The sequence below is a fragment of the Ciconia boyciana genome, chromosome 2 (genome assembly GCF_034638445.1).
Source record: "Ciconia boyciana chromosome 2, ASM3463844v1, whole genome shotgun sequence".
Taxonomy (NCBI): domain Eukaryota; kingdom Metazoa; phylum Chordata; class Aves; order Ciconiiformes; family Ciconiidae; genus Ciconia; species Ciconia boyciana.
Genome location: NC_132935.1, coordinates 94,177,111 through 94,204,115, shown reverse-complemented (window position 1 = coordinate 94,204,115; position 27,005 = coordinate 94,177,111). Strand labels below are relative to the sequence as shown.

Sequence of the window (27,005 nt, the reverse complement as noted above, 5' to 3'; positions counted from 1 at the left end):
CGCATGCCGCAGCTGGAGGCGGCGTAAGCAATTCCCCCTCTTCCTCCCTCACCTGGCCGGGCTGGAAGTTTAAAAAAGAAAGAAAGAAAGAAAGAAAAAAAAAAGAAAGAAAAAAAACTTCTGGGGTCACTGGGAGGGGAAAAAATTTCCTCGTCATGTCTGTGGCGTCTGCGAAATCGTCCCGAGAAGGAAGAGGAGGATCCCGCCCCGGGGACCGCGTGTGTTTGGCGGAGGGGGTGGGCGCCGGGGCCGGGGGGGGTCACAGCGGCCGCGGGCAGCCCCGCTCCCCCCCGCCGTGGACGGGAGGGGCTCTGCCTTCCTGCGGCGCCGGGGAAGAAGGGGCCGAGCCACCCTGCTCCCGCCCCGGGAGGGGGTGAGACCCGCCCTGCTCGGTGCCGGCGGCTCGGCGGAGCAGGGGCTGGGGTGCCCGTGCCGGCCCCTCGCTGCGGGCCGCCGTCTGTGAGGCGCCGGCGGGCCCTCCCTCCTGCGCCGGGAGGCGGCACAGCCCCGGCGGGCAGGGCCGGGCCGGGCCGGGGGGGGGCCGTGCGGCGGGTGGCACCCCCCTTCTCCCTTCCTCCTCCTCTTCCTCCTCCTCCTGTTAACTTGGCGGCGGCGGCGCGGGGCGGTGCGCTTCGCCCTCCGCCGGCGGCGGCGGGATGGCCTCGGCCGTGTTTGAGGGCACCTCGCTGGTGAACATGTACGTGCGGGGCTGCTGGGTGAACGGGATCCGGCGGCTCATCATCAGCCGGCGGGGCGACGAGGAGGAGTTTTACGAGATCCGCACCGAGTGGTCGGACCGCAACATCCTCTACCTGCACCGCAGCTACTCCGACCTCGGCCGCCTCTTCAAGCGGCTCCTCGACTCCTTCCCCGAGGACCGGCCCGAGCTGTCCCGCTCCCCCTTGCTCCAAGGTTTGAGCAGCCTCCGCGGGCCCGGCCCTCGCTGCTCGGCTGGCGGCGGGTGGCTTTCGGCCGCTGCCGCTTCCCCGGGGGTGGCGGGGGCGGCGGCGGGGCGGGCGGGCGGTCCCCCTCGGCGGAGGGAAGAGGGATGAGGAGCCGGAGCCGCTGCGGGACCGGACGGGGCGGGGGGGCAGGGAGGCTGCGGGGGCGTTTTGCCGTCGGAAACTCCTCCCGGGCTGTTGATTTCTGTCGTATTCTTTTGGTAAATCTAGGGTGGGGGTGAAGGGCTGCCCCTCGGCCCGGGGGGGCGAGCCCCGCGGGCTCCGGACTCCCGGAGGAGGGAGACCCCAGCCCCGCCGCCGTCCGCGGGGACGGGGGGTTCCGGGCTGGGCTGGGCGAGCAGAGGGGTCCCTGTTCACGCTGCCCATCCCCGCTGCCTCCGGCCTCCCCGAGGCTTCCCGAGGGAGGGCTGGGGGGGTTGTTGGCAGGAGAAGGGCTGTAGCTGAAAAATCTCCGCATGTTGGTATGTTTCTTGCCACAAGGAGAGGGGGAAAAAAAAGAGGCAGCGGCGCTTGCCAGTGGACGGAGCGACTCTGGGAGCTGGCATAATTCCTCGCATAACTTCTGCAAAACAGGGGAATTGCACCAGCGGTTAGAGCTGTGTTTTCTCTTTTCGTTTCTGAAGTGGATTAACCCAACTCGAGGGATGTTGCCCGTGCTCAGGCCTGTCTGTGCAGAAGCAGAACGTACCTGTTAAGCTGTCTTGCAGTTTGGTTTTAATTTGTTTAACGTTTGGGGTATTTTTTAGATACGGTTGCGTGTTTTGCTTTAAAACATTTCAAGTGTGTAGAGTGGTGCGGAGCATCTGCTCGTCTGAAAATGGATGCGTGCATAGCACTTCCAGTCTCCCCAGTTGTTTGAGTAACCACGTAAATTATTTGATTGAACAGAATACCAGAGAAGCTGCTATTTTGTGAGTGTTCTCCTCTGTGAGAGGATGGAGAAGTTCTCCCCTGCTCTCACTTCGCCTCACACCTTGCTAGTGTCACCTTCCCCTTGCAGAGGTCTGCGTTTTGCCATTCTCGGGGCTGGTTCTCCGCCCTGCATACCGGTGTAAATCCACCGGACTTACTCTGGGCTCTACCTGTGCGACAGCGGGCTCTGTTCCCGGAGAGGGGAGGCAGCTCCAGCGAGTCTCTCCCGGGCTGACTCGCCAAGGATGTTTTCTGGCGAGTGCTTAAAGTGAGACAGGTCTTTTTGTATTGTCCTGCCAGATCCTTAAACTCTGCTGGTGGGGTAGGGGGATTTTTTGTGCCTCGCTTAAAAACGCTTGTCCCTTGCCCTCTCCTTATCTTCTCCCGGTGGCGGCAGCCGCAGCCCGCTCCCCGGCGGCTGTCCCCGGGCGCTGGGCTTTTCCCCTTCCCGCTGCGGGGAGGTGGCAGCTCGGCTCCGCCGGCGCCGGGGATGCTCCGCCGCCGCTCGCAGGCCCCGAGTGCCCTCTGCAGACGGCGGGGATGGGCGCAGGGCTGCCGGGGTGGCGGCAGCCTCGCCGTCCCCTTGCTGCCCGCCCCGGGGCGCGGGGTGGGAGATGCTTGCGGGCGCTGGGTGCCGGAGGGGGGCTGTCTCCCCCCACTGGGGTGCAGGCTGGGAACGGGGGAGTCCTCGGGCTGTTCCGGCAGATCCCTGCCCCCCCGCCTCTCAGCCCTGCTGTGGGCCCGGCACAGCATGCTTACACGGTGTCTGATGCAATTAGGTTGCTGACCGGGGATCTAAAATACTGTGAAAATTTATTATCCATTGCGGGTGCTCTACCTGAAGTACTCCAAGCATGATTTTTAGTAGCGCTCAGTGGCAGTATATTCTAAATAACGTGGCCTTTAAGTCTATATGGCACCTGGGCCCCGGCCCAGGATGCTGGGTAGGTCTGGAGCGAGCCTGCCTGTGGCCTGCAGGGCACAGCACCTGCCAGGGTCACTGTGACTAAAATTTGTCTTACCAGGGTGCCAGTAGTCCTTGTACTTGTTGGCTTTATGGGGCTCTGAAGAGTAGCTTGGCAGCTGGGCTGAGCCTGGCTGCAGACGGACTCGGTCCTTGCTGGCCCTGGCCTCCTGCCCCTCCCAGCACGCTCCTTCCCCGTCGCTTAGGCACAGGAGCCCCTGTGCGTCCTAAAGCCATTCTCATTCTTCAGCGCCTCTCTCAAGTGAGCGTGGTTCCTCTCCTGTCTCAAGACCTGCCACAGCTTTTGCAAAATATTACACTGTTTTCACATCTCTCTGAGGCATCATTTGTGCAGTTGGAGCCAGATGGGATTATAGTCACTTGCACTGGCTTTACTTTACAGTCCCAAGTAACGTACACTGTTAGTGCATGAACAACTGGGAAAGAGTAAGCATCCTCAGCCTGTGGCGCTCAATTCCTACCTAAGACCTGGAGCTAGCAACCTTCACTTACCCTTTTCTCAGGAACAAGCGCACTGACTTCAGTAGAATCAGGAATGAGCAAAGCATCAGTCCAGAATTTAAAAAATCGAAACCTGATATAAGCAGATCATGATCTGTTCAGCTTGGTGAGGGGGTGAGGGTTAACTTTGCAACAGAGAATAAAAATCAGGAGTAGTTTCTAAGCAATCACAGCATGCTTCACAATTTCAGTAATACTCTGTTTAAAATTACGCTGCTCCTGCTCTAAAGAAAATTACTTTGCAGAGTGTGCTTCTCTGCATAGCACTTCGCCATACCAGCATTTTAAAGTGAGTGGCCACATCCTCGTGTAACTTCACAAAATCGAAACATAAAGATCTCATTTAACTAAGTGACACTGATGCAAAGCTTTGGGTGTAAGAAGAGATTGCATGGAGCATGTCTGGTCTTTACAAAACTCATGGGGTAAGCATGGTTTCTTAATGTCCTGTTTAAAAACAGACATCCTGCTGCCTATAGTGAAGCTCAATATACTTAACCCAACAAAAACACCTGACAAAAGCACACTCTTGTGTGTGTTAGCAGTCAGTCATAAATGTTTGTGTGTGAGTATTTTTATATACATACAAATGGATATGCATATGTATGTGAGTTTGCATATATTGTGTGTGTTTATCTTAGGCTTTCTGAAAGAAGGTGAATATTAACTGCCTTTTATCTGAAGGAAGTGGTAAAATGTTGCAAACCAGATTTGCATTGCATTGAAGGACTCCAAGGTCGCTACAGATTTGCCTAAGGAGCATTAAAAGGACCAGCATTATCTTACAGCTCAGTCAAGCTGCAGTACGCTACATTTAAGGGATATGGTTGAGGAGTGAAAGCTTGAGCTATTTGATGTTATTAACTTTTAAAAAGAATATTTTTTTTTTTAATGTCAGCAATATTAAAAAGAGTTGGTTGTTACCTTATTACTGGTTTAAGCAAACAGCTCATACTGAGCAGGAGTGTGCTCCTTTTCTTGCTCAGCAACAGCAAACCATCCTCTCCTTTCCTTTCCTTTCTCCACCCCTCGTCCCCTTGAACTGACTTCCACAATGCTCTCTCTCTCTATTTCTGGGAGCTCTGAGTGCTTTGAGATTACAGAGGAGAGGATGGGAGGTATAGTTTTCTGCAGTGGCTGTTCATCTTACTCTTTCTTTGATATGAGAAGAGGGGAGGTCCCGGGGGGTGAGTATGACATTCATACAATCTGGTCTTGTCTTTGATAACTAATAAGAACACATGGCAAAGTGCACTCTCTGCATCTGGAGTGTACTATGATGCTAAGGCCAAGGACATTCCAACAACACAAGGCATCCTACTAGTAAGCTGGTAAACACGGTTAGATATGTGCATACCTGTAAGGTGACTACATGTGATTCACTGTGATGTTACCAGTAACTTGCTAGTATTTTATTTGTGTTTGAATTGTGCCTATCCCTTGCTCTAGGCAAATGCACAGAAGAGGATCACAGAAAAACACAGGCTAGTTCGCTCTTAGCAGAGCTAGAGCACAGCCTATTGTTACTACACTATCTGTTTCTATATGCAAAATAAACGAGTTTTGTATTTAAATCAGCTTTCATGAGAAAGGCAGCACTATGGACTTAGAAGCCAACTTAAAATTGATTATTTGGAAATAGTTGCAACAGACCCAATAGACACTGGAAGTGAAATATAAACCTGGAAAAGTCCACAGCTCCCCCCCCCCCCCCCGCCCTCTTCTTTAAATATTACTTATCCTAGAACTTGATCCAGCTTCAGTGCAGTCAGCAGTCAGACACCTGCCTCTGACTTCAGCGTGGGCAGGATCAGCCCCTTAAGTGCTGGGCAAGGAAGCCAGACAAGCGCGTTAGCAGCCTTTCAAAGTTGGGGTTTGTTTTGCCCTTGGAATGGCAGGGTGGTTTCTGGCAATCCTCCTCTGCCACTGTTTTGTTGCCTTTGTCGTCAGAACAGAGGCTCAGATGCTCTTCCAGTGTCTCTGTTCATGTTGTGCCTATGTGTAGCACCTGGTCCTGTTCTGATACTCTGAGCCGTCAAGTCAGAAACTCTCTTCAGTCTTACAGATTTTTTTTTTTTACTAGATGGCCCTCTCTTCCCAAAGTGCTCATTTTCCTCCCCCTTCCTTCTTTCCATGCCTCCTCTGACTCATTCTGCTCTGTCATGGCCTTTTTTCCCCTTGCTCTCCTTTCTGTTATTTTTCTCTCTCCTTCTCCAAGTTGCTTTCCCTGAGCCACTTTCTGTTCCCTTTCTTTGATTCCAGGTTTCCCTCACCAGCTTGCTGCCATCTGTGGTTATCTGTGGCTCTCCAGAACTTTTCTGTTCCCTTCTGCCTTGCTGGCGCTCAACCTCTGTCCATCCATAGAAGTTCTCCAGTAGTGGTGGAGATTTCCTATAGAAACTTTGTGTCTGTAGCTTGCCTCATAGCGTAGAGGTAGTCACTTCACCTGCAGCAGATCCTGAGCAATGCCTCCCAGACAACTAACGCTGAGCTTTAGCTCTGAGGCTTGTGCCTGCCCTCTGGCATGGTTGCCTCATGTGGGAAGCAGATGATCGGCTCTTTTCTGTGTCCGAGTGGCTGTGCACCAGGAAGCACATGGGAAGCTCCTCCAGGGCTGCTGTTAGGAAGGACTTGCACAAAGCAGAAGGCAGTTCCTGAAGAGCCAGCCCAGGAACATTATGTATGTCACATTCATAACTTATGGTTTTCTATATGCTGCATTATAGTGTTGTTGTTGTTTACAAGACCATCTGGGAGTGTGATTTATGAGAAGAGGGAGCTCTACAGAAACAGCATAGTGGTTTCCACAGGCAGCAGCTGTTTCAGTGCTGTGACAATACAGATAAATACACTGCATCTATTGTGCTCTTTTCATTGTTGACATTGTCAACAGTTCATTAGCGGAGCTTGCTCAGAGCTTCTGTCTGGCAGACAAAGGACGCAGCTCTTGGTTATCAGGCTCTAGCAGCGCTGTATAACCAAAATTAAGTTTGGGGCTTCTGGGTTTGTTTTTTTATTAGCTGAATTTCATGGTTCATCGGTAATGATGGAGATAAATGAAGCTGGCTGTGTCGTTATAAAGCTAGGCACAAGTTGCCTTTTTGTGGTGGACGGAGGCAATTGTGCCTGAGAGGCTTTTAGTGGAAAGGAATGGAAATGAGGTGTTTTTTTCATGACAGTTCTCACCTGATAAGAAACTAGCACTAAAGATGGTTGTAGGAGCTTGCATTTTTCATCAGGCTTTGACTGCTTTGTTCACTTTTATCTTGTGCTTCTTTGACATCTTTTTGTTGAGGCTCATCAGGCATCAAGACAGGGAGATCTTTGGGAAAAGCCTGTCTGCTGCATTCTGTCACCAGGAGGTGTCATCTCCCCTCCAGAAATCCTGGGAGGTCCTGTAACTAATAATACATATGTGGAAAACCCATCCACTGGAGGGTCTGGACTTTTCAGCTTTTAACTTGCCCCCTGGGTATCCGGGTGTGCCAGCATCCTCAGGTGGTCACGGTCACAACCCCTGCTCTGGGGGATTTCAGTTGGACAGTTGTTTGGATAGGACTTTGCTCTGTCTGTGTTTTTACATCTGCTGCATATGAACTGCAAAAGAAGAAATGGCCTGTGTTAGAGCTAGGTGTGCGCAGTGCAGGCAGGGCTTTGAAAGCTCTCTGCCTTTCTGCATCTAACAGATTTCTCTCAGTATCTTCAACATGCTCGTTGCTACCTAGTGGGACTTATAAAAGTATGGAGTGACTTACATGCACTTTGTGTACGTACTCATACCTCTTAAAAAAACCTGTCCCTATTTTGTTCCTCAACATCAAGCTTAAGAAGGGCAGCACAACATGTAACAAATTTCAAAAATCCACTTCCCTGCACCCCTCTTTTCAACTCCATTGTATCCTTTTAGCTGCTCCCTGAGCAATGCCACCAAGATACTGTGTCACGTCAGTGGTATTGCACAAATAGCGATCCCTTTGTAAAGGCTCTAGAGACGGTAGTGACTCTTGTCATATCAGATGGATAAATTTCCCCATGAGGGGAAGGGGCAAGTGTGTCTGCCCCAAGAGAGGAGTGTCGTAGAATTAGGCAGGAGGCATCAAAGAGGAGTTGCCAGAGCTGCCAGACAAAGTCAGACCAGTGCCGTAGCTAGCTCTGGGATCCTGTCCCTAATGCTGAGAACCAGATGCTGCAGAAGACAGCATAAATAACTGGCAGAGAACAGAATAGTGATGGTCCCGGTCTCTAGTAATTGGAGATCTGATATCCCTGATTGCCTGTAATTATCTGCCCTTCTCTGGATCTTATCAGGTCTTTGGACTTAAAGGATTCCTGTGGTGTTATTTCTGCAGAGTTATTGAACAAAGGTTGTGTGAAACAAGCTTTCCAATCTGCTGGTTTTTTGAATTTCCTGTCTTTACATACCACTGAGTATTCCTCTGTCCTTCTAACAACCCTTTATCCTATTCTCCTCCATCAGAGAGGAGGCCGCTCTAAGTGGGAGTTGTTTTGGCCTTCTCAGAGTCTGGTCGAAGATGGCTAATGCCGTAGTCCCCAGGCAGTGCGGTTCAGGGAACGTGTGTCTGTGGGGAGGAGGGATGCTACCAGGGCAGCTGCTGGGGGTGGGAAGAGGCATTGTGGCCATGAAGCAGGGAAAGATGCCAGCTGAAGTGGTATTGAGAAGAGCCCAGTTCAGCAGAGGGAGGAAATGGGAAGCAGTGCAAAGGAGGACAACAGCAGAAATCATTGGGCTGAGTTGCCACTTTTCAGCCCTGGTCCATGTCCCAGCTGGGTAGCTTCAGTTTCTGCATGATTCTGTGGAATATCAGTCCTTGGGGATATTCAGAAGTCACCTTGACATGGTGACATGACATGGCAGCAGCCTGATCTGACTTTGGTCCTTCCTGATCTGACTTGGTCCTTCTTTGGATGAACCAAATCACTGCCTGAAGTTTCTTCCATTGGAGATTATTCTGTGGTGATTATTTTTTTTTTCTAATACCTCCTCTTGTGGCTGGGACCTTCCTGTTATTGCTCCATCTGCATCCTGAATTGTGTGTGTGTGCACATGGGTTAGAACATACCTGAAGGAAAGAAGAAGGAATGAGAGTACAAGATAAAAAAGATTGAGCACTGCAGTGTTAATGAATACTGTAATTGGGGAAAAGGAGCATATCGCCTGTTGAAGCCAGACAGGCTGGTCAGGAGAGAGAGCAGAGTAGCAGTCTTCTGTGCAAGACAGCTTATGTGTCTTCCCTAAAGATCTGAAATCCCTAACTGCTGCTCATGGGCTTGTGCAGAGATAAGGATGGGCTCAAGATCTGAATCTATAGGCCTTGAATCTTTCTTGCAGTGTGGGTTAGCGGAACACAGTAAGATTTCTCTCTGGATTTATTTGCTACTCCTTTTTCCACTTTGATACCTACTCTGTAGTCTTTCCATAGGAGATGGAGAGAGGATTAGGTGAGGAAGGCTCAGTGCAATATTTTAATCTTCATGTGCATACTAAAATACACAGCATTTAGGAGTATCGCCATTCCACCTTGCACACGTCTTCAGGAAGTACACCTTGGCGTCTGCTCTTGCTCAGCCTCCTATATATATTGAACTGATTTTGAGAAAGTAGGAGATCTCTTGGACATTCTTTGTTCCTGTCCTGACCATAAACCTGAAGTGGAGTCCTTCGGGCTGGAGAAACAGGGTTTGCCCACAGTTTGAGATCATGTGTACATAGCAACACATCTCCAGAAAAACAGACTTCTATGTGTCATCATTGAGAGATGGCATATGAGACATACTTGACTTAGGCATGAACTTACTCTTCCTTGGAAGGCACTAGAGGATTGTTGAGACAATGTGCTCATCGTGGACACCCACCGTCAGGACTGCATTGTGATTTCATTACGAGCCATGGAGCACACGCTGCAATTCCTGTCCCGCTTCATTTGGTAGAAGCATGCAGCGCGTTATCTGTGGTTGTCAAAATGTCATTAGTTGCTGATTTGGTGGCTCACATGGCAGTAATAGGACAGGCTTACCAAGGCTTGTGGGTTGACATCAGGAATTGGCTCCCAGTTCGTTCTCCTCCTCCGCTGAGCTCGTTTCCTGCTCGTTTGCAGCTCTGGGCCCCTCTCCCACGCCGTGAGCCAGCATGCCAGGTACACAGCTGCTGGCCTGCTCTCTCAGCCTCCTGCAGCTGCGCCGGCACCAGGGTCCCGAAGCAGGAAGGTTGCTGCAGGCCTCTGGTGCTGTTTGTGCCATGTTTTTCCAGAGATCTGTTGCTATGCGTAAAGTTGCTACGTATGCGTGGTCTCAAACTGTGAGCAAATCCTTTTCATCTGGTCTTAAGGACTCTGCTTGGGGCTTTTGGTCAGGAAAGGGGCAGAGAAGCCGTCAAAGGGATTGCCTCCTACTTTCTTAAAATGTGGTCGCTTACTACGGAGGTTGCGTGCACAGCAGAACCCTGCTAAAAGCAAATACCCTGCCACCCTGGGTTAGGCGGTGTGCCTGTATTGTCCCTCCTGTCACCCAGCATCTGGGCTCCCTTGTGGGCAGGGTGAAGAAATCTTAGACGTTTGTGATATTTGGCAACATAGTTTGTGGTAAAAAAGGAGCCAGTAGAGCTCCAGTTTACCTCAAGCCCTATAAGCATATGTGTTTAGCATTTAAATCACTTGAAATGATAGTTGATTGTCCAAGCACAGTACGGGTAACAAGACAGAGAGCAAAGTTTTCCTGGGAGGAGTTTGCACATGTTTTCCATTAGCAGTCAGACAGGGGCCAGGGCAGAGGAAAAGGCATGAGAACAGCCTTTCGCCATGACCTCGCGAAGAGATTTCCCAGCTCTGAGCTCAGCTCTGTTGCATTACTGAACAAGTGGCAGAAAGCGCAACTGGTTCCAGGCTACTGGTTGCTTTATTGGTGTCTTATTTTTATTTTATAGCAAACTGTCTGAATAAGGGCTCTTGGGGTCTAAAAGCCCCAGATGGAAAAATAGGTACGTATTTATGGTCTGTGGGCAGAGAGACAACAGCCTCAGGACGTGTTGTAGCTGCTGTATGGATGCTGCATACGTGGCCAGGGAGCCCTGTGTGCTCCAGATGCATCCAGCTTGTGGTGCGTTGGTGTCAGGGTTCATGAATGTTGGAGGTGCTGCGGTCTGTCTGCGGAGTCGGCTGGCATGTGTCTCGTGTCTGTTTGTCCAGGCGTTTCCAGCATCTGGAGATCCTATACGAGTCTCTGGCTTTTATTTTTTCTCTCTCTGCCTCATCAAAGCTTCCGAACAGGAAAAAGATGACAGCCAGGGGACAAACCCCCACAAAGTGAAGAATAGAGATGGAAAGCTCGAGTTCAGTTCTGTGGCCCTTCTTTACACAAGTCCTGGTTCCTGTTCCAACTCAAGTCGGGCTACTTGCATGAATACGTAATGCCTGGGTGAGAAAGGTGTTTGAGTCGGGCATCCTGACCTGCAGTCCTTGCTGCTTCTGCTAAGGCTGGGGTTTCCTGAGGTGAAGCCTTTGACAAGAGCAGTTCGAGGTATTCCCCGCTGCTCACCTGATTGTGCTGGCAAAGCAGAGGCAGCCCTGTGTTGCGGTGTGGGAGAGGAAATGAGTTGCAGAGGAGGGTGAGAGCACCTTAAACCAGTGTTGCCACTGGAGACTTCACCTCGTGAAACCACAGTGTTCTTCATGCACGTATGTGCTGTGGTTGATGACAGCAGCCCGTTAGCGAGTGCTGAGAGGGAGTGAAAGGAGGGACTGGGGCCTCCGCTCCTCCGGGCTGCTTGGGCAGGCGGTGCCTTGCTCCGGGTAGCGTGGCTGTGGGGTTGTGAGCAATCTCTCGGGCTGTGGGATCATAGGCTGCTACTAGCTGAAAACCACGAGGGCATCTGTTAACTCTTAAAAACAGACTTGTAGAATTAAGATAAATGAGGGCCTTACAACCTTTGTGGCTATTGCAGAAGAAATTACAGGGTTCAATATATATATATAGCCACTCAAGTGGTTTCTGTGTATTTGGACTGTAGACGTTTGAAAAGGCAGGCTTTAGCCCAGCCAAACTGAATTCCCTGTATGGGGAATTCATGTAAGGTCAGCAGCTTTACACCCCAAAGCTGTGCATCTGTAATCATTAAGCACGTATATAGGAAGCCGTCCAGGCAGATGTATCGCTCTCCTTCCTACGCCGTCTGCCTTTTGGTTTTGATATTACTAAAAGCTTCAGTAAGGAACAGTTTTTATTGTGTCAGATGTTACAAGTCATCTGTGCCAGTTTCCAAGGCGGAGTGTAGATTTGCATGGCTGGTGCCTTTCCAAGAGCTGGAAGGAGGAATATACCAGGGCTGGAAATTCCTGGTGAATGCAAGAAGCTGTAAAACCTCTTACTGGGTGGTCTGTGGCAGTGGGACAGGCTGACAGCCTTGTCCGACTTCTCTTGCTGAAGCATAAAAAGGCCGTGTGGAGCTGCAGATGCTTTCTCTGATTACTAATGAGAGAAAATCCTAACTGCTTGGCTGGTTTTCTTCAGAGGACGAATGCTCAGTGTTGTTAGTGAGGTGGGTTTTTTTTTTCCTTTTTTTTTTTCCTTTCCTTTCCTTTTCTTCTCTTCTTCCCCCTCTCTGGTCTGAATATGTTCATTTGTTTGAGAGTATCCCTCTTCCTGGTAAAATACTAGCTTCAACAGTAAATGCTTATTTGGGAAAGGGTCTGAGGTCGAGGGCGGATTTGAGAGAGAGCAGTTGAATGCTGAATCCCAGGTGGGTCAGCGATGAGGTGTTTCCCTGCAAGGTGGGAGCTGCAGTTGGGCAGCTGCTGCTCTGACTGTGTCAGTATTTACATGGGCTGGAGCAAGACCAGCAGGAGAAGTGGAGGCACCCCACGGTAGCCAGCACCAGGGTGGCTAGCTCTGTTTTCTCTGATGTGGGCTACGGCAGGGTGACAGCGTGTTTCTAACATCATAGGTGGGTGTCTGAGCCGTGGGGCCATTGGCAGCTTCTTTTTAGGGAAGATGAAAACACTTTTTTTTGAAAGGTTTGAACTTCATTCAGATGTGGGATGGGAACATATTTGTGGAGGGGTGAAGCAGATCCACCCAGGCCTGCTCACACCCGGTAGTTAGGAAGATGAAGGGTGCTGGTCTGCAATTCAGGTCTGTAACGTCAAGCACAACCCAGCTAATACGCAGTCTGTGGACCCACGCAGATGAGTTAATTCACTTTTACAGCCTTTCAGAGACTTTCCATGCAAAACTACCCAATTGTAGTGTATGTCAGTCAAAGCAGGGTACTCTGCTGCCTTCCTTATATGCCTGCTGGTATCCTCTGCTCTGCTGTCGTAAGAGGGAGCGAGCTGTACTGGGGTGAGGTGGTAGCGATGCGGACAAAACCAGGCAAAATGAGGGACTGTTGAGCAATAGAAAGGCTTATGCAACCCGGCAATTTTTGGGGGACAACCATCAAATAAACGTGATTGCTCCAGAGACAATCTCTGTTTTATTTAGAGCTGTAATTGGAGGAGAGCTGACAGCTTCAAAGTCACACTTTTGTCTGGAAAGTTTGTATGGGATCATATCTTGTTGGTAACAAATGCCGAGGGTCGATGCAGACTGAAACTGTTTGTGGATGTTGTCCTCACGCTGTGCATGTTTGATGGCTCTTTCTGTACGTTTGTCTTTTGAGTAGGGAGATGGAGATGCACTTAGAGTTTAACACAATTTTAGTGTATTGAAGTGGTTTCTCACAGACTGCTTTGCAGATTTTTAATTTTGATGGTTTTGATTTATTGGGTCTTTTTCTGCTCCAGCTTTTTGTATTTTTTTTTTTTTTAAACCAGTGAAGCTTATTAAATTTAACAGTCTCTTAGGAATTTAATTTTCATGTATATATTCTGTTCCTTGGAAAAGCTGCCCAAATGTAGAGGTGAAACGATGATTCGGTTAGAAAAAGTATGTTACAAAGATCAGAAATAAAAGGGCTGCTAGAGGGATGCAAGATTTTGGGGTTTACTTCTCCTATATTCCCTGTATGTGCATATAACCTGTGCTATATTTCCTAGAGTCTGCTAGAGGAGAGGGAAGTTACAGATGTCCTGCAGGTTATACATATGAAATAGGGTATTACAGTTAAAGATCCCCATATTGAGCAATTCAAAATTAGAAGCATTGTAATGCATAATTCTGGACACCAGACAGCAAAATTTCCTTTTTAATCCCTTCTGCAGCACTGTGATAATTAAGTGATTAAAAAAAAAAACCAAACAAACAAAAAAAAAAAACCCAAAAAAGTTGTTTTGCACTTGAACGTGGTACTGAGAAATCTTCCTTGGGCCGCTCACTGGGGCTTACATTCAGAGAAATACAAGACTGCCCTCAAATCCTTTTGTTTAGCTTGTGTTTAGTCTTTTCCTCTTATCTGTGGGTTGTGTTTTTTTGTTTTCTTGGGTTTTATTTTGCTTTTTATTGACAGCAAAAAGGATGAATCACAGTTCTTGGAAGCAGAAAACAGGCTGTTTGATTACCACTGCTGGGAATGCTGTGTAGTGAAACTGTGGGTGAGGGCGTAGGTGGTTCTACTTCTGCTCGTCTTGCAACTCCTAAATATGATCATAAACAGCTGAACTTGTGTCAGGCTTGCAACTCCGCTTGTAACTACACCGACCTTAGTTTGGGGTACACGCTTCATCATCAGTGTGGGTTAAAAGACATTTCTGGGAGGCATGATATCTGAGGCCATTCCACATCTTGAGCGGCTGCTTCTGGCTGCTGAAGTGTGTGTGAACGTGAAAGGGTGCTTTTGTGTATGCCGACGATCTGTTTACTTTGTTTCTAGGGCTCATCACAATAAAAGAAGCCCATGATATAGAAGCCAGACTTAATGAAGTGGAAAAGCTTCTGAAGACTATTATAAACATGCCCTGGAAGGTGAGTAAGCCAAGTTCCACATTTAGCCCAGCTTGACTCCTCCTTGATGGTGACACACACTCTCATGCAGATTAGAAAGTTTGGCTTTGCCAAAACTCTAAAAGAAGCAGCAATTTATTGAGCATCTTGGAGAAGTGCTGAGTGCCAGAACTGTGTAATGATGTCTCCAGGCTGTTGGTTGTAATAAGTCTTTCTGTTGTACTATGAAGGGGTGGAAAGGGAGAAGAGGGACAAAGCAAACTACTGGTAAAAACAGATGTCTGTTTCTTTTTCCTCTTTTTAAGTATTCAAGATCTGAAGTTGTCCTCACATTCTTTGAGAGATCTCCTCTGGACCAAGTTCTAAAAAATGACAATGTCCATAAGATTCAGCCAAGCTTTCAAAGTCCAGTTAAAATATCAGGTAAGAGTTGTTAGCTTCCTGCGTTTGGCACAAGAATTACAAAATGAAAATTACTTTAGTTGCTGTTCCCCTTATTCTTTCTCCACCAACAATTCAAAAGATAGTTCTCCCATAGTCTGCTTTATAATATACAACATATAATTAGCCTTGACATAATATGCAACATGCATTCAGGCAGTAAAGTGGCAGACAAAATTGGAGGTTGATAAATGCAAAGAAGTGGATGTGAGGAAAATGCAGTCCTCAATATTGTCACATATGATAGTGTTGTTACCACTTAGGAAGGAGATTTTGAGGCGATTGATACAGTTCTGTGAAAACGTAAGCTCAGTGCCAAGCAATGAGCAAAACCAGCAGTGAGAATATTAGATATTATTAGGAAAGGAGAGGAGAACAGAAGAAAGGAGCACCACCCCATCTTGAATACAGTGTGCGCAATTCTGGTATCTCCACGTCAGAAAGGATATAATAGCATTTAAAAGCATACAAATAAAGGACAAGGATTCAAATCGTTGAACAGCTTCTCAAGAAAAAGGTTAAATAAAGAAGGACACTTCAACTTTGAGAAGAGATAACAGAGTGGGGATATGATGAAAGTCTACAAAGCTGTGAATAGAAGGAGGTCAATTACCCTGTACTTCTCATGAAACAAGAACTATAAGTTATCCAATAACATTGACAGACAACAGGCTTTAAACAAACAAAAGAAAGGTTATAATATTGTTTTGTTTTCATACGGAGCACAGTTAAGGAGTGGAACTCATTGTCATAGGATATGGTGGAACTGAAAGCATAAATGACTTCAAAAAGGAATTAGACAAGCAAGTGGAGGAAAAGTGCATTTGAGACCTGTCACAGGTGGAGACATAGGAAGTTTCTAAACCACAGACTGCAGGTAAAATGGAGAGCAGTATTACTCTATCCTTGCCTATTCTTTCAGCCTCTCCCCTCTTCATCTTCGACTGACCATTGTTAAAAGGTTTGTGAACTTTTGGTGTGCCTGATTCTGTATTTCTATACTTGAAACATTTTGCTTGAGCGTAGTGGTAACTGCTGGTTTTGTGTCACCAGACAAGTTTATTTCAGAGAGTGAAATAAAGTGAAATACTACATAGTCCTCCCAGGTGCATGAAGTGTTTAGCGTGAAAGTGCTATCAGTTTTCTTGGGTGCTAACAGTATATCGGTTAATGGCCAGTCAGAGTGTCAACATGCTAAAGGTGTAAACAGTGTGTCTTAAGGATCAATCTTATACACAGGGTAGACTTTTTGTAATTGATCCTGAGCTCTGGTTCTAAGTGAACTGGTCCCCTGTTAAATAAATATTCTTTTAATTAAATGGTAAATGGTTTACGAGCCCACCAAGAACTCTTTAGAAGTGTACCATGTAAATACAGAGCCTCAGTGACAAGCATGGTCTTGCCAGCCCATCTGGGCTGGTGCCTTCTTGTAGGGCCCCCTGAGCCCCGGGTGCAGTGCAGCACAAGGATTGTAAAGAGCCCCCGCGGCCCTACTGCAAAAAGGGACTGACATATGTCTGGCTTCCTGGGAGCAAGAGACGGGAGCCAACGTGTGGCTCACACCCTGTCTGTGGCTAGGGAGGTTTGGATGATGTCTTGAGTTGATATGGAAACCTCAGGTAAAATTCCTCATGTGTATGTTCCTGACATTAGTCATCTTCCAAAGGCTGAGCGTGGTTACTCACTTTGCTCCTGAATGCCAGGACGTGTTCTCAGCACTGATCCTTGAGACCATATTCACTGATTTTGTCTGAAATATGTTGCTACTCTGTGACCCTGGGGCTGCAAAACGTGTCCTAGCACCTGCCTATTATGAAATGAAGGCTCCCCAAACTATATGCTGTAAAAATGTTCCAAAGGGTGACTTCTTTTCAAGTCCTTGTTCTTTTTGCAAACAGGCAAGTATCAGGAATAAATGTATCTGGAATTGCATTGGTTAGAAACTGCAGTGTTGTTCTGGCTTGGGGCTTTTTGCTGTTTGGAAGGGTTTCCTATAATTCTTGTGAGGGTGTGTACCCCCTTAGGGCACACATACTTTGTGTGTGCATGACTGAATATGTCACGTGGTGGGTACAACAGGGAGAACATGGTCAAGATGAACCTAAATTCAGAGTGAGGGTGCCTGGCTGATGGACAGAGGCTAGCAGGAAAGGGAACCCTCCTGCCAGCCTGTATGTAGAGGAGCTATGGAAACCACATTAGCTGAATAATAACATGTTTTGTTTTAATTCTAAATTAATATTGGTAGAGTCAAGTCATATACCTAAGTAATTGGAAGAAGATTTTCCTACCTATGCAGCTATCCAAAAGTATCTTGTGGTAATTAGCTTTATCATTTAAGTGATTGCTGCAAAGAATTTAAGAACATAGGTGGAAATCTGATGATAATTGATATTTGCCTCCTCTGAATGTTGCACACTGGAAATGGTTTCAGTGTCTGGTGACGTTGTCAGTAGATGGCAGTAAATGTTAATGTCTAAAGCAGTTCACATAGCAATGAAGTGCTGTAACTCTTACGTCGTGTCAAGGACACTAGGAAAACATTGTGGTATTCATGTTAGTCATAGCGCAGCTTTCTACATGGTTTGCAGACTTAGAAAAGAAGGCAAAAATGTTTTGTATTCTGAAAATACAAACTGTCCCCCACATGGTCCTGTTCAGAGTGGTAGCTGATGGAGAAGAGAGAAAGGGCCGCCCTCCTAGATGAAAGCTGAATTTGAATTTATGGTGTAAATCTTATTCTGCAGTATGATGTTGGTTCAAGAAGAGTCATGACTGAAGAGTGGTTCTACTGGGATTCACTCCCAAACGTATTCTGCTAAAGTGAGTCGCAATAAAATACAGACTAAAAGTCAAAGATGACTTTCTCAGGAAAAATCAGGCACACCTCTCTTACTAAGGCTTTACCTTAATGTAGGAACATGTAAATGTACACTTAAAAAAAAATCACCTTTCTTCTTTCTCATCTCCTGCTCATTACTTGAACTGTATAGTTGAAGTTGGTCTGTTTGAAGCAAGGTCTTAGGGGTTCCCTGTACGTATGTTTTATGCCTACCATATTTTCTGCCACAGACTAATTTCCTTTTGTTTGTGCTGATAATGCAAGGCTGTAACACAGGGTCCTTGTACCTTGAGGCAGATTATGAGTCATCCCACTTAAGTCCGTGCTGACTTATATAGCGATGTATGTTCATTTTGTGGTGGCCCTAGCTTCATCTAAGGTTGTGTGACTGAAAGAAATCCTTGTGACTTGCCTAGCTTGTCTTTCCATGTAGCACAGGCATGGATTAACTTCTCATTTGCATCAAATACTATTCTTTAATCATAAACTCTCCCCATGGTAGTAAGTCAGTGGAATTAGGTGTAAATTTTAGCTATTCTGGATTGGAGGCTTCTTACACAGTGAGAAACAAATAAACAGAGTTGAAGGCAGCGTAGAAGATGGTATTGCTTTACATGACTTAAAGATGGTGGTTGAATTAACTTGGAAGGTCACTTTTTATTTCCCTTTTCCTGTCTTTTTGATTTTTTGCTTAACTGGCTTAAGCCTGGGACTGTCTAGGAAAAATACAATTATGTTTTGGTAGTGGTAGCTTGCAATATATGGATGGGCTGCCATTCTGCTAAGGGTGATGGGAATTTTGCCACTTGCAATAACAGGGCTGAAACTGGCCCTTGCTTCAAATGCTCTCTGTCATGAATTGATTACGTGAATAAAATTGCTTAAGCACTGGCAGTTTGCAGATGTAAGAAGCTATGAAACCAACTCTTCATTCCTGCTTTCATGTGCAGATTTTCAACGTCACGCACACATCTCAGTTCATAACCATGTCAATTACATATGATATGCAGTTGTTTTCCAGCTTTTTTTTGTATTTTCATCGTTTTCTTTCTTCTCCCAACAGAAATCATGCGATCAAATGGATTCTGTTTAGCCAACACTGAAACAATAGTCATTGACCACAGTATACCCAATGGAAAAGAGAAGCACCTGGACGTAGATTCCGCAGAACACTTGTAAGTGTGGTTTGTGCATGAGTAATGCTGTCAGCTTTGGATAAACTGTATCTTTCCCACCCCCCTAGCAAAATGTTATTCTCTGTCTAGGAGCAAGACTGGTACAGCTGTCATTCTGACTGGTTAAACATTACTGGGCCTGATTGCTAACGTTTCACAGCTTTTTCTAATAAAATGGATAAAATGGCTGTCAGTGAGAATGATTGACCCCAAGGACCTCAGACCTCTGTGTAGGAAAAAAAGCTGTGGTTGTCACAGGGGTCCTGCCAGGTGAGAATAGAGGAGTGTTTTTTCTTTCTCTCATGACTGTGATGAGAGCTGCTTTGAACCCAAATTTGGAAACTCAAACATCCTTGCAAATGTACTATCCTACTATGAAGGGTATGCTTTATTTGGGAAGCAAAACACCATCCTCGGAGGAGGGGAACACACCTCTGAACGTAATCGAAGGAAGCTCAGCAACTGCTCAGGTGCTGCGGCATGCTGGGACTTGGAGGTGAAATACATAATGTGTATTTCATTAGTCTAACTTCCCTCTCCCCTAGTCTTATTTGTAAATTCTGCCTCCTAATGCATGTAGGTATTCTGGGGTCAGAGACCTGTAACCAGGAGGGCTTTCATGTAGGTCTTAAGTCAGTGACTGTATTGACAGATTGGTATTGATGGAAATCTGCTCCTACAGATTTCTGTCATGGCAGGCGATTGATATTTCAATGAGCTTCCGGTAGTGAAGCATTTACATCTTTTTAATGAGAAGCATTGACCTACTTTTTCATTAGAGCAGTCAAAATGATGGAAACAGAATACTAGAAGCCTTATGGAGGCTTTATCTTTGAATGCAGTGCTCTGTCTTGCCACATTTGAAATGTGGTCATTGCCAGTCTGTGGAAAGGTTTAGAGCTTGACAAGATTTTGTCAGGGGCTGGAGTGTAACTCTGGCTTCAGTGTAATTTCTTGAAGTCTTTCTATTAACTTATCACTTCGTGTTTCGAACCTTGACCTTGCTAACAGCATTTAAGCTTATAAGCCTGTATTAATGAGGCTGAAGCAACACACTGGAGGTAATTCTGTAAGGCCAATGTTTGGAAATTAAAGTTTTCATAGTTCACTCTTTAGTACCGAGAGTAACAAATAATAGGGGCAAATTACCAAAGAAAGCCTTTTCCTGCCTTATTTTGATTAAAAAATAAAAATCTAGTTTTGATTTTAGAAATGTGCTGCAGCCCAAGCAAAACTTACTGGTCTGGAATCGGCAACTGCCATCATCTAACTGTCATCCCACTGAAGTCAGAGACTGTTAAGACCAGAAAATCCTAATATGATAAAAACTGTATGGTAGGCATGGTTTCCCAGAAACTGTGATGGAAGAAATAAATCTAGCATAACAGCCTGGCTTTGTGCATTTGTATTTTAACTTCCCTGAAGGAAGGTAAATCAAGAGTCAAGAAGCTAACAAATTTCAAGTGTCTGTTTTACATGGTGCCCTAAATTTGCCCATCCTGTAGCTGTATTTTATAGCCGAGAGGTAATAGCTAGGAGATAGTCACTTGTGTAGCACAACTGTTTTGTAAAAATTGCACTTTTTTTAAAAGCAGAAGTTTTCTATACTGTTGCTTTAAATGTAGGTTAGTAGCCCAGAAAGGAAGCTTTAAAATCTTTCCAAATCCTATGCAGTTCCTTTTTGGTCTCTGTAAAATTGAATATATGGGATTGGTGTTTTCTATTCTGAAATCAGAGTTAATTCCTTGTGGACTTGTATACCCTCAGATGGAAAATTTTTCCTTTCAGCAACATTAAACTCTATGACTTTTGGGTTTTGGCTGCCGATGTACTTGAACCAGATGTTTTGCAAAGCAAACCTGTATTTTTTGGAGGGAAGCACTTGGAGCTCCAGCAGGTAGCATTCATTCCCCAAGGTCCCACTGCACTGGTTAGCTGTTGTCGCCTGCAGTGCTACCTACCCAGCGATCCATCAGCTGAAAAGTCTTGTACTTGTTGCAAAAGAAACTATAGCGTTTTTGCAAGTTGGAGTTGCTTACTCTGTTGTTCTGAAGTAGTTGCTTTCTGCTTCCTTCATTTTCTCTCTAATTTTAGTTGACAGTACACCATACTGTTGCAAAATGTGGTGAACCCAGTGTGCTCAGCATCCACGTGGCGTAAATAGTCCCTTTATGCGTGGTTCTTGGAGTACTCTGCAATCCTTTTGAAAAGAGAGGTGGTAAATCAATGCGTTCGAGCTTATGCTTTGGTTTTGTTAAAGAGATGCCTTCCCCAGCCAGGACTGTTTGCACTTCTGTCTTTTAGGCCAGCAGCAGAGGCTGTGGCATTGGACATGCTGCCTTTTTGTCAAATTCACTCTAGTACTAGATGTGCATTTTCAGGACAGTGCTACCATTGTCACAAACATCTTGCAGTCCACGGGAGAGACTTTCATGGGTGGCGATGCAAAAGCAGCACAGAGATGGTGAAATTAGATACAGAATTTTTCTAGCAAAGCAAAATCCTACTCTTGACAGGAAAAGGAAATGCTTCCCCTAATGCTTTTTAGTCTTAAATGGGAGGAGATCTGTTCAGGTACTGCTTGTGCATAAGGTGATGAGAGGAGCTGAGCTGTTGTCTTACAGTGTTTACATTGGGGTTACTCCTGTGAATTAATGAGAAGCATCATAGAATCATTTAGGTTGGAAAAGACCCTTAAGATCATAGAGTCCAACCTAACATCAACTAAACCTAGCACTGCCAAGTCCACCACTAAACCATGTCCCTAAGCACCTCATCCACATGTCTTTTAAATATCTCCAGGGACGGTGAATCAACCACTTCCCTGGGCAGCCTGTTCCAATGCTTGACAACCCCTTCAGTGAAGACATTTTTCCTAATATCCAGTCTAAACCTCCCCTGGCACAACTTGAGGCCATTTCCTCTCGCCCTATCACTTCTTATTTGGGAGAAGAGACTGACACCCACCTCGCTACAGCCTCCTTTCAGGTAGCTGTAGAGAGTGATAAGGTCTCCCCTCAGCCTCCTTTTCTCTAGGCTAAACAACTCCAGTTCCCTCAGCTGCTCCTCGTAAGACTTGTGTAAGACTCCTCGTAAGACCTGTCGATCCAGCCTGTCCAGGTCCCTCTGCAGAGCCTTCCTACCCTCAAGCAGATCAACACTCCTGCCCAACTTGGTGTTGCCTGCAAACTTACTGAGGGTGCACTCGATCCCCTCATCCAGGTCATTGATAAAGATATTAAACAGAACTGGCCCCAATACCGAGCCTTGGGGAGCACCGCTTGTGACCGGCCGCCAACTGGATTTAACTCCATTCTCCACAACTCTTTGGGCCCGGCCCAAAGTTTTTTACCGAGCAAAGAGTACGCCCATCCAAGCCATTAGCTTCTATGTACCTTGTTTCCCTCTTCTTCCTAGCAAATATGAGCAGCAACTCTAATGCATTAACAGAGTTGCATTAAAATGATAAAGTAGGTTGTCTTACAGCACAAGAAGTAGGCCCTTGTGAAGGACTCTGTGTCTGTCAGGGTACTTGGCAGGAAAAAATAGTAAGGGCAGCAGTTTGGCCATTTAGGAATCTGCATGTCCATAGTAGTTTGCAGAGTTTATTTTGGGAAAAAGATCTGTTGGTAACAGCACAAAAGCATTTTGACTGTTGGGTGTCCTATACAGCTGCTAGCTGTAGTAAACAGTCCTGGTTTGAGTTTGGTTTCATTTGAGCACTCTAGAGCAGTGCTTTGCAGACTTCTGTGCCCATGCTTCCTTTTTGGCAGCAAGGAAAGCTTTCTGTGTAACCACAGCATGTGAATGTCACTGTACCTCACATGCTGCTTGTAGTACCCTATCAGTGAGGCTGAAGAACCACAAAATCTGTGGGGCCTTGCAGTTGTAATAATCTAGTTTTATACAATTAACAAGAGAAGGAGAGCAGAATCTGAATAACCTTCTTGACTCCTCTTCTGCTTTCTTCGTTCTGTCTGCTCCACTGGTATTTCATAATCTGTTGTTTCTGGATCACTAGCAGTCCGTAAGACAGCACAATGTGATCTGTGAAGTGTTTGCGAGATACCAAGTCAACTCCCTTCTGCACATGTTTCCACACGTGCAGGCAAGCAAGCAACCTGGAGGGAGTAGAGGAATGAGGGTAACAGACATTCAAAGTTCAGTCTCATTTCTGTTTTGTTGTAAATAAAGAGCATAGCAACAGCACTGCAGGAGAAAATCTATGAGTTTCTGCTCAAAAAACATTGTGGTCCTCATAGTTAAAAAAGAGGTGAGAAGGACCAAGTAGGAGTGTGGAAAAGATGGAGCTGTGTCCATACATTGCAGGATGTATAGACCATGCTATCCAATAACCCATGATGCTTCTAAAGTTTTGGGGAAAGATGGGAGTGGGAGATTTATCTGTTTACCCTACCACTCTTCTTCGGGTCCTCTGAAATACCTGACTCTTAGGGCTCTCTAGGGTGAGGTTAGAGGGATGTCTACAGTTGCCTCACTTAACTAAAAGAGTCTTAACTAGTTCATGTGTAGGTGAGATGCAGTTTTAAACCAAATTATTTTAAGGCTTCATCTGTTTATCTGCTATTCAGAGAGCTAAAGTATGCCAGCCTAAAAAGGTGTTAGAGACACATCCTATGGTCAGAACTAGGTTAGAATTTCTTTTTCCATCTTGTGCAATTTTTCAGTTTCTATTTGACTTTTTTCTCACTCTATCAGAATGAATGCAAGTTCTTGCAAAATATTAAAGAGAGAGTGTGAGGAAAAAGAAACATGACAGTTCTTCAAGTCCCTTGCTTGAACTATGATGAGATTTAATCCTTGGCCTGCAGTTGACTGCCTTTAACTGCTATGCTATCTGGGAAGAAGCAAAATGTTTTCTTACTGCAGAAATTCAAGCCTCCTTGGAATGGGAACATGTATAACTGAGGAAAGTGTAGGCTTTAACAAGTTGATGCCTTCTGGTTGAGAGTAGGCATGAGACAGTGGGTAATCCTTGCAAAAGTTCAGGTTATAACACAGGAGTTAGGAAGTGGGAAGGAAAATACCAAAACAAGTGAAACTAAATTTGGGAACCTCTTTATATTCAGATATTCTCTGCTTGTCAAAACCTAAATCTCGTGCCATGGGGAGGACAGCGAGGCTCTGGAGGAAGGACACTGTAGTCATTGTTTCCTATTTGTGTTAGACATTTGGCCTCATACAGAAGCCAAAGCAGGTACTTGTGAAGTGAAAGGGTGAGAGTCCAAGTTCAGACAGGAGACAAAGGCAGTTTCCTTTCCACTTTTGTGTGGGAACTGAGGCATTTTTGTGTTGCTGCCACATGCCCGTGAGAACAAAATGGAAGGATGTGGACCTCAGCTGCATGATTCACTCTTCCAGAGCTCACTTGCTGGTTCCTTCCTTCCTCACTGGTAGCTTTAAAAGTCAGGGGTAACAAGATGATTTGCTTGCATGCACCATGGTTCTCATTGGCCTATGGTTTATTCATATACACAGGGGTGTGGGGAGGAGGAGGTCTGGATGGGATCAGCTCTGAGTACTTTCTGTGAAGATTTTCCCATACCACAGTGAAAGCTCTTCTATACTCATAAAAATCTCATTGTAGAGGTATCCAGAATTGCCTGACAAGAAAGGCTATGTCCTGGGAAATCATTCATTTGTTAGTAGGAGGGGAGCCCTGGGGCCTGAAAACAAATTAATAATGTTTTTGATCTGGCTCATCTTAAATGCAATGTGGTAACCAGGTGTCATGAGATATGAAGTTCAGGTATTATGACAAGTGCTGTGAAGAGTCGGTGTCATACTAGAGAGGAGTCATAAAAGTCCCTTTCACTGAAGGCTTCTATCTAAAGAGATGAGAACTTGCTCTCCTAGTATGCTGCGCAGCTGTGTTTTAGCACAGTTTTAAAAGGGAATAGCCATCCTGTTTTACTGAAAGCAAAATCTTCAGCCCATTCATTTCCATAGGTTATAAAGAAACAGAAGGGCTTTCTGTTTATTTAAGGACATGGAGAGCAATAGTTTCCATTTACTTCTCAACTCTTGCTAGGAAGTGTTGAATCTTAGTTTATGAAAGTGACAGTAGATGCCATTGCTGGTGTCTCCAGTAGGTTATGCTAGCATAATGATACATAGGCTGATGTTAGAGAAACTATAGCTCCATGATTCATAGTTTATTTGCATAGACCTTCCTTGACAACTTCTAGCATAAATTTGAATTTCAGGCTGCCAAGAGAGGGAGTGAGATACTGAAGCTTTGGAAAAAGAGTTGGGACTTTAGATCTTTGTCTTGCAAACTGAGCTTCACAAAGCTGAAGCTGCAAACTACCACTAGAAATACTTTACTGTAACACTGCTCTGGTGTGAAGCAAGTCCACATATTACATTTACTCAGAACTTTAACTTGCAGTACTAGCAGAAGCATTCTTGCCTGCAGCTGTTTTTCTAAGTAGTTTCCTCACAAAGATCTTTTCTCAAAATTTCCAGGGGTCAGTCTTCAGGTATCCTAGCCTTCTCCCTCTCCCTCAGTACTTTTCTTCCAATTCCTTTGACTTTGATTTTCTAAATGAACATTAATGACTTTTGGTGGTGTTTTTTTTTTTTATTTCTCCGTAGGTTCGAAAGTGTTAGTGACTTTACCTCAGAGCTAGAAGACAGTGAGGATCCAACAGCTTATGTCACCAATTTGACATACTACCACCTGGTCCCATTTGAGACTGATATTCTGGACTGAGGCTACTCAGTGATGCCGTCAGCCAGCATCCAGCCGACCTCTTCGTCCATAGGCTCTGCTATCTCTGGCGTTGCATCTCTGTGAATAAGGCTGTGCGGGCAAGACCAATAGCAGAGAAGTTGCAGCAAGTACACCACAAAGCTGGTTTTGTAGTCTGGCCCTCCATTGTGTGTTATGGAGACATCTTGTCAACAGCAAAGCAGTTACCTCCTTGCAACAAACTCGTTTTCCATGAAAGCAAGGCAGCAGCATCAAGGAAATCTCTACTATGTCTGTGGGAATTGACACTGACGAAGCCATTGGAAACTTGTGCTGTAGTACGTTGTCACCCATGCTCCTTGGCTTGCAGTGCAAGTTGAGGCTTCCTCTTTTAGAATACCACCAGAAACTTCCCCAGATGGCACAACCACACTTTTTATGCTATGTAAGCGAGAAGGCGAGCAAACCAGCTGGATTTTGTCAGTTCCCTCTGCGGTTGCTTAATGGAGGTCGCGCGGGTCACTTTTTGCTCAGCTATCGCGTGACTGGTGCCTTACACGAGATGTCAGAAATACCGTTGAGTGCCTCCAGGAAACAGAACACGTGAGCTGACCGCTTTACTTCTTTTAATCATGGGCTTTTATATAATCACTGAAGAGGCAACCACTCTTTCCTGGAACAGTAAAGCAGACAGCAGCTGGCATTGCAATGGACTGTGCGTGATGTTTGGGTACCCGTATGATTTCAGAGATCTGGAAAGCTGATGGGAAAGATGAGCTGCCCTGCTAAGAAGGGTCAAGGCTATGGCAGGCACTTGGATATGATTTTTTTCATGTGGACCAGCAAATGTGAATGGTGCTTACAGTTGTTTACATCAGAGAGATAATTCCCTATGCATATTTCTCCCCAGAGGATGAGGAGGAAGACAATGAGACTTATGTTGTGTTTGGACTGAAAAAGAATGATAAGCTACAGTGTGTCTACAGTGGTAGGAAAAACACTCTCTCCACTGCCAGCCTGGCTGAAGGAGTCTATCTAGCTTGCCGAGATCCCCCTGCGGGGCTGGGTGCAGGCTTCATGGTCATGTAATGCCATGGATTTCAGTGGAGGTAGTACAGTGGGAGCAAGAGCGGGATTGGACCCTGCAGCCTCTTGACTACTGAGTAGTGCAACGTTAAAATCTCCTCGGGGTCTCTCTCTTGCAGAGCACTCCGAAATCCCGGCTCTCACTGTGAATGCTCAACACTTGCCAATGTGACCTTTCATTGAGCTTTTTGCAATCTGTTTGCAAACATGAATTTGAAGGGATCGAAATGGGAGGGAATGCATTTTGGACTTGCTTGCTTGGTCCTGAAGAAGTTGATACAACTCCCTTCTGCAGACTTTTCATTTCTATCTATAGAATAACAGTTAAACGGAATTTGCTAATGTAAATAATAAATTATTGAGAATCCTAATTCTTTACACAGTATGTTTTTAAAATATATTTTAATGAAATAAAATATGACTCACCTTCAGTACACTTCTGCAGCTTAAACCAGTGGCTTCCTTCCCCCCCCCCCGCCCCCTCTCGTTTGAG

The 27,005-nt window shown here is 45.9% G+C and overlaps 1 protein-coding gene across 1 annotated transcript; it reads left to right on the top strand.

Moving 5' to 3' along the window:
* Window positions 1-341: 341 nt before the first annotated feature.
* PXDC1 (PX domain containing 1) lies at window positions 342-27,005 on the top strand. The gene is made up of 5 exons (XM_072853210.1): window positions 342-912; window positions 14,183-14,274; window positions 14,559-14,676; window positions 18,600-18,711; window positions 25,330-27,005. Exons 1-5 carry the CDS (start codon window positions 657-659, stop codon window positions 25,445-25,447), a joined length of 696 nt encoding a protein of 231 aa, XP_072709311.1. The 5' UTR covers window positions 342-656; the 3' UTR covers window positions 25,448-27,005.

Coding starts and splice junctions, on each gene's coding strand:
- PXDC1 (XM_072853210.1), top strand. CDS start 657: ATGGCCTCGGCCGTGTTTGAGGGCACCTCGCTGGTGAACATGTACGTG. Junction 913..14,182: donor CCGCTCCCCCTTGCTCCAAG/GTTTGAGCAGCC, acceptor CTTTGTTTCTAG/GGCTCATCACAATAAAAGAA. Junction 14,677..18,599: donor AAGTCCAGTTAAAATATCAG/GTAAGAGTTGTT, acceptor TTCTCCCAACAG/AAATCATGCGATCAAATGGA.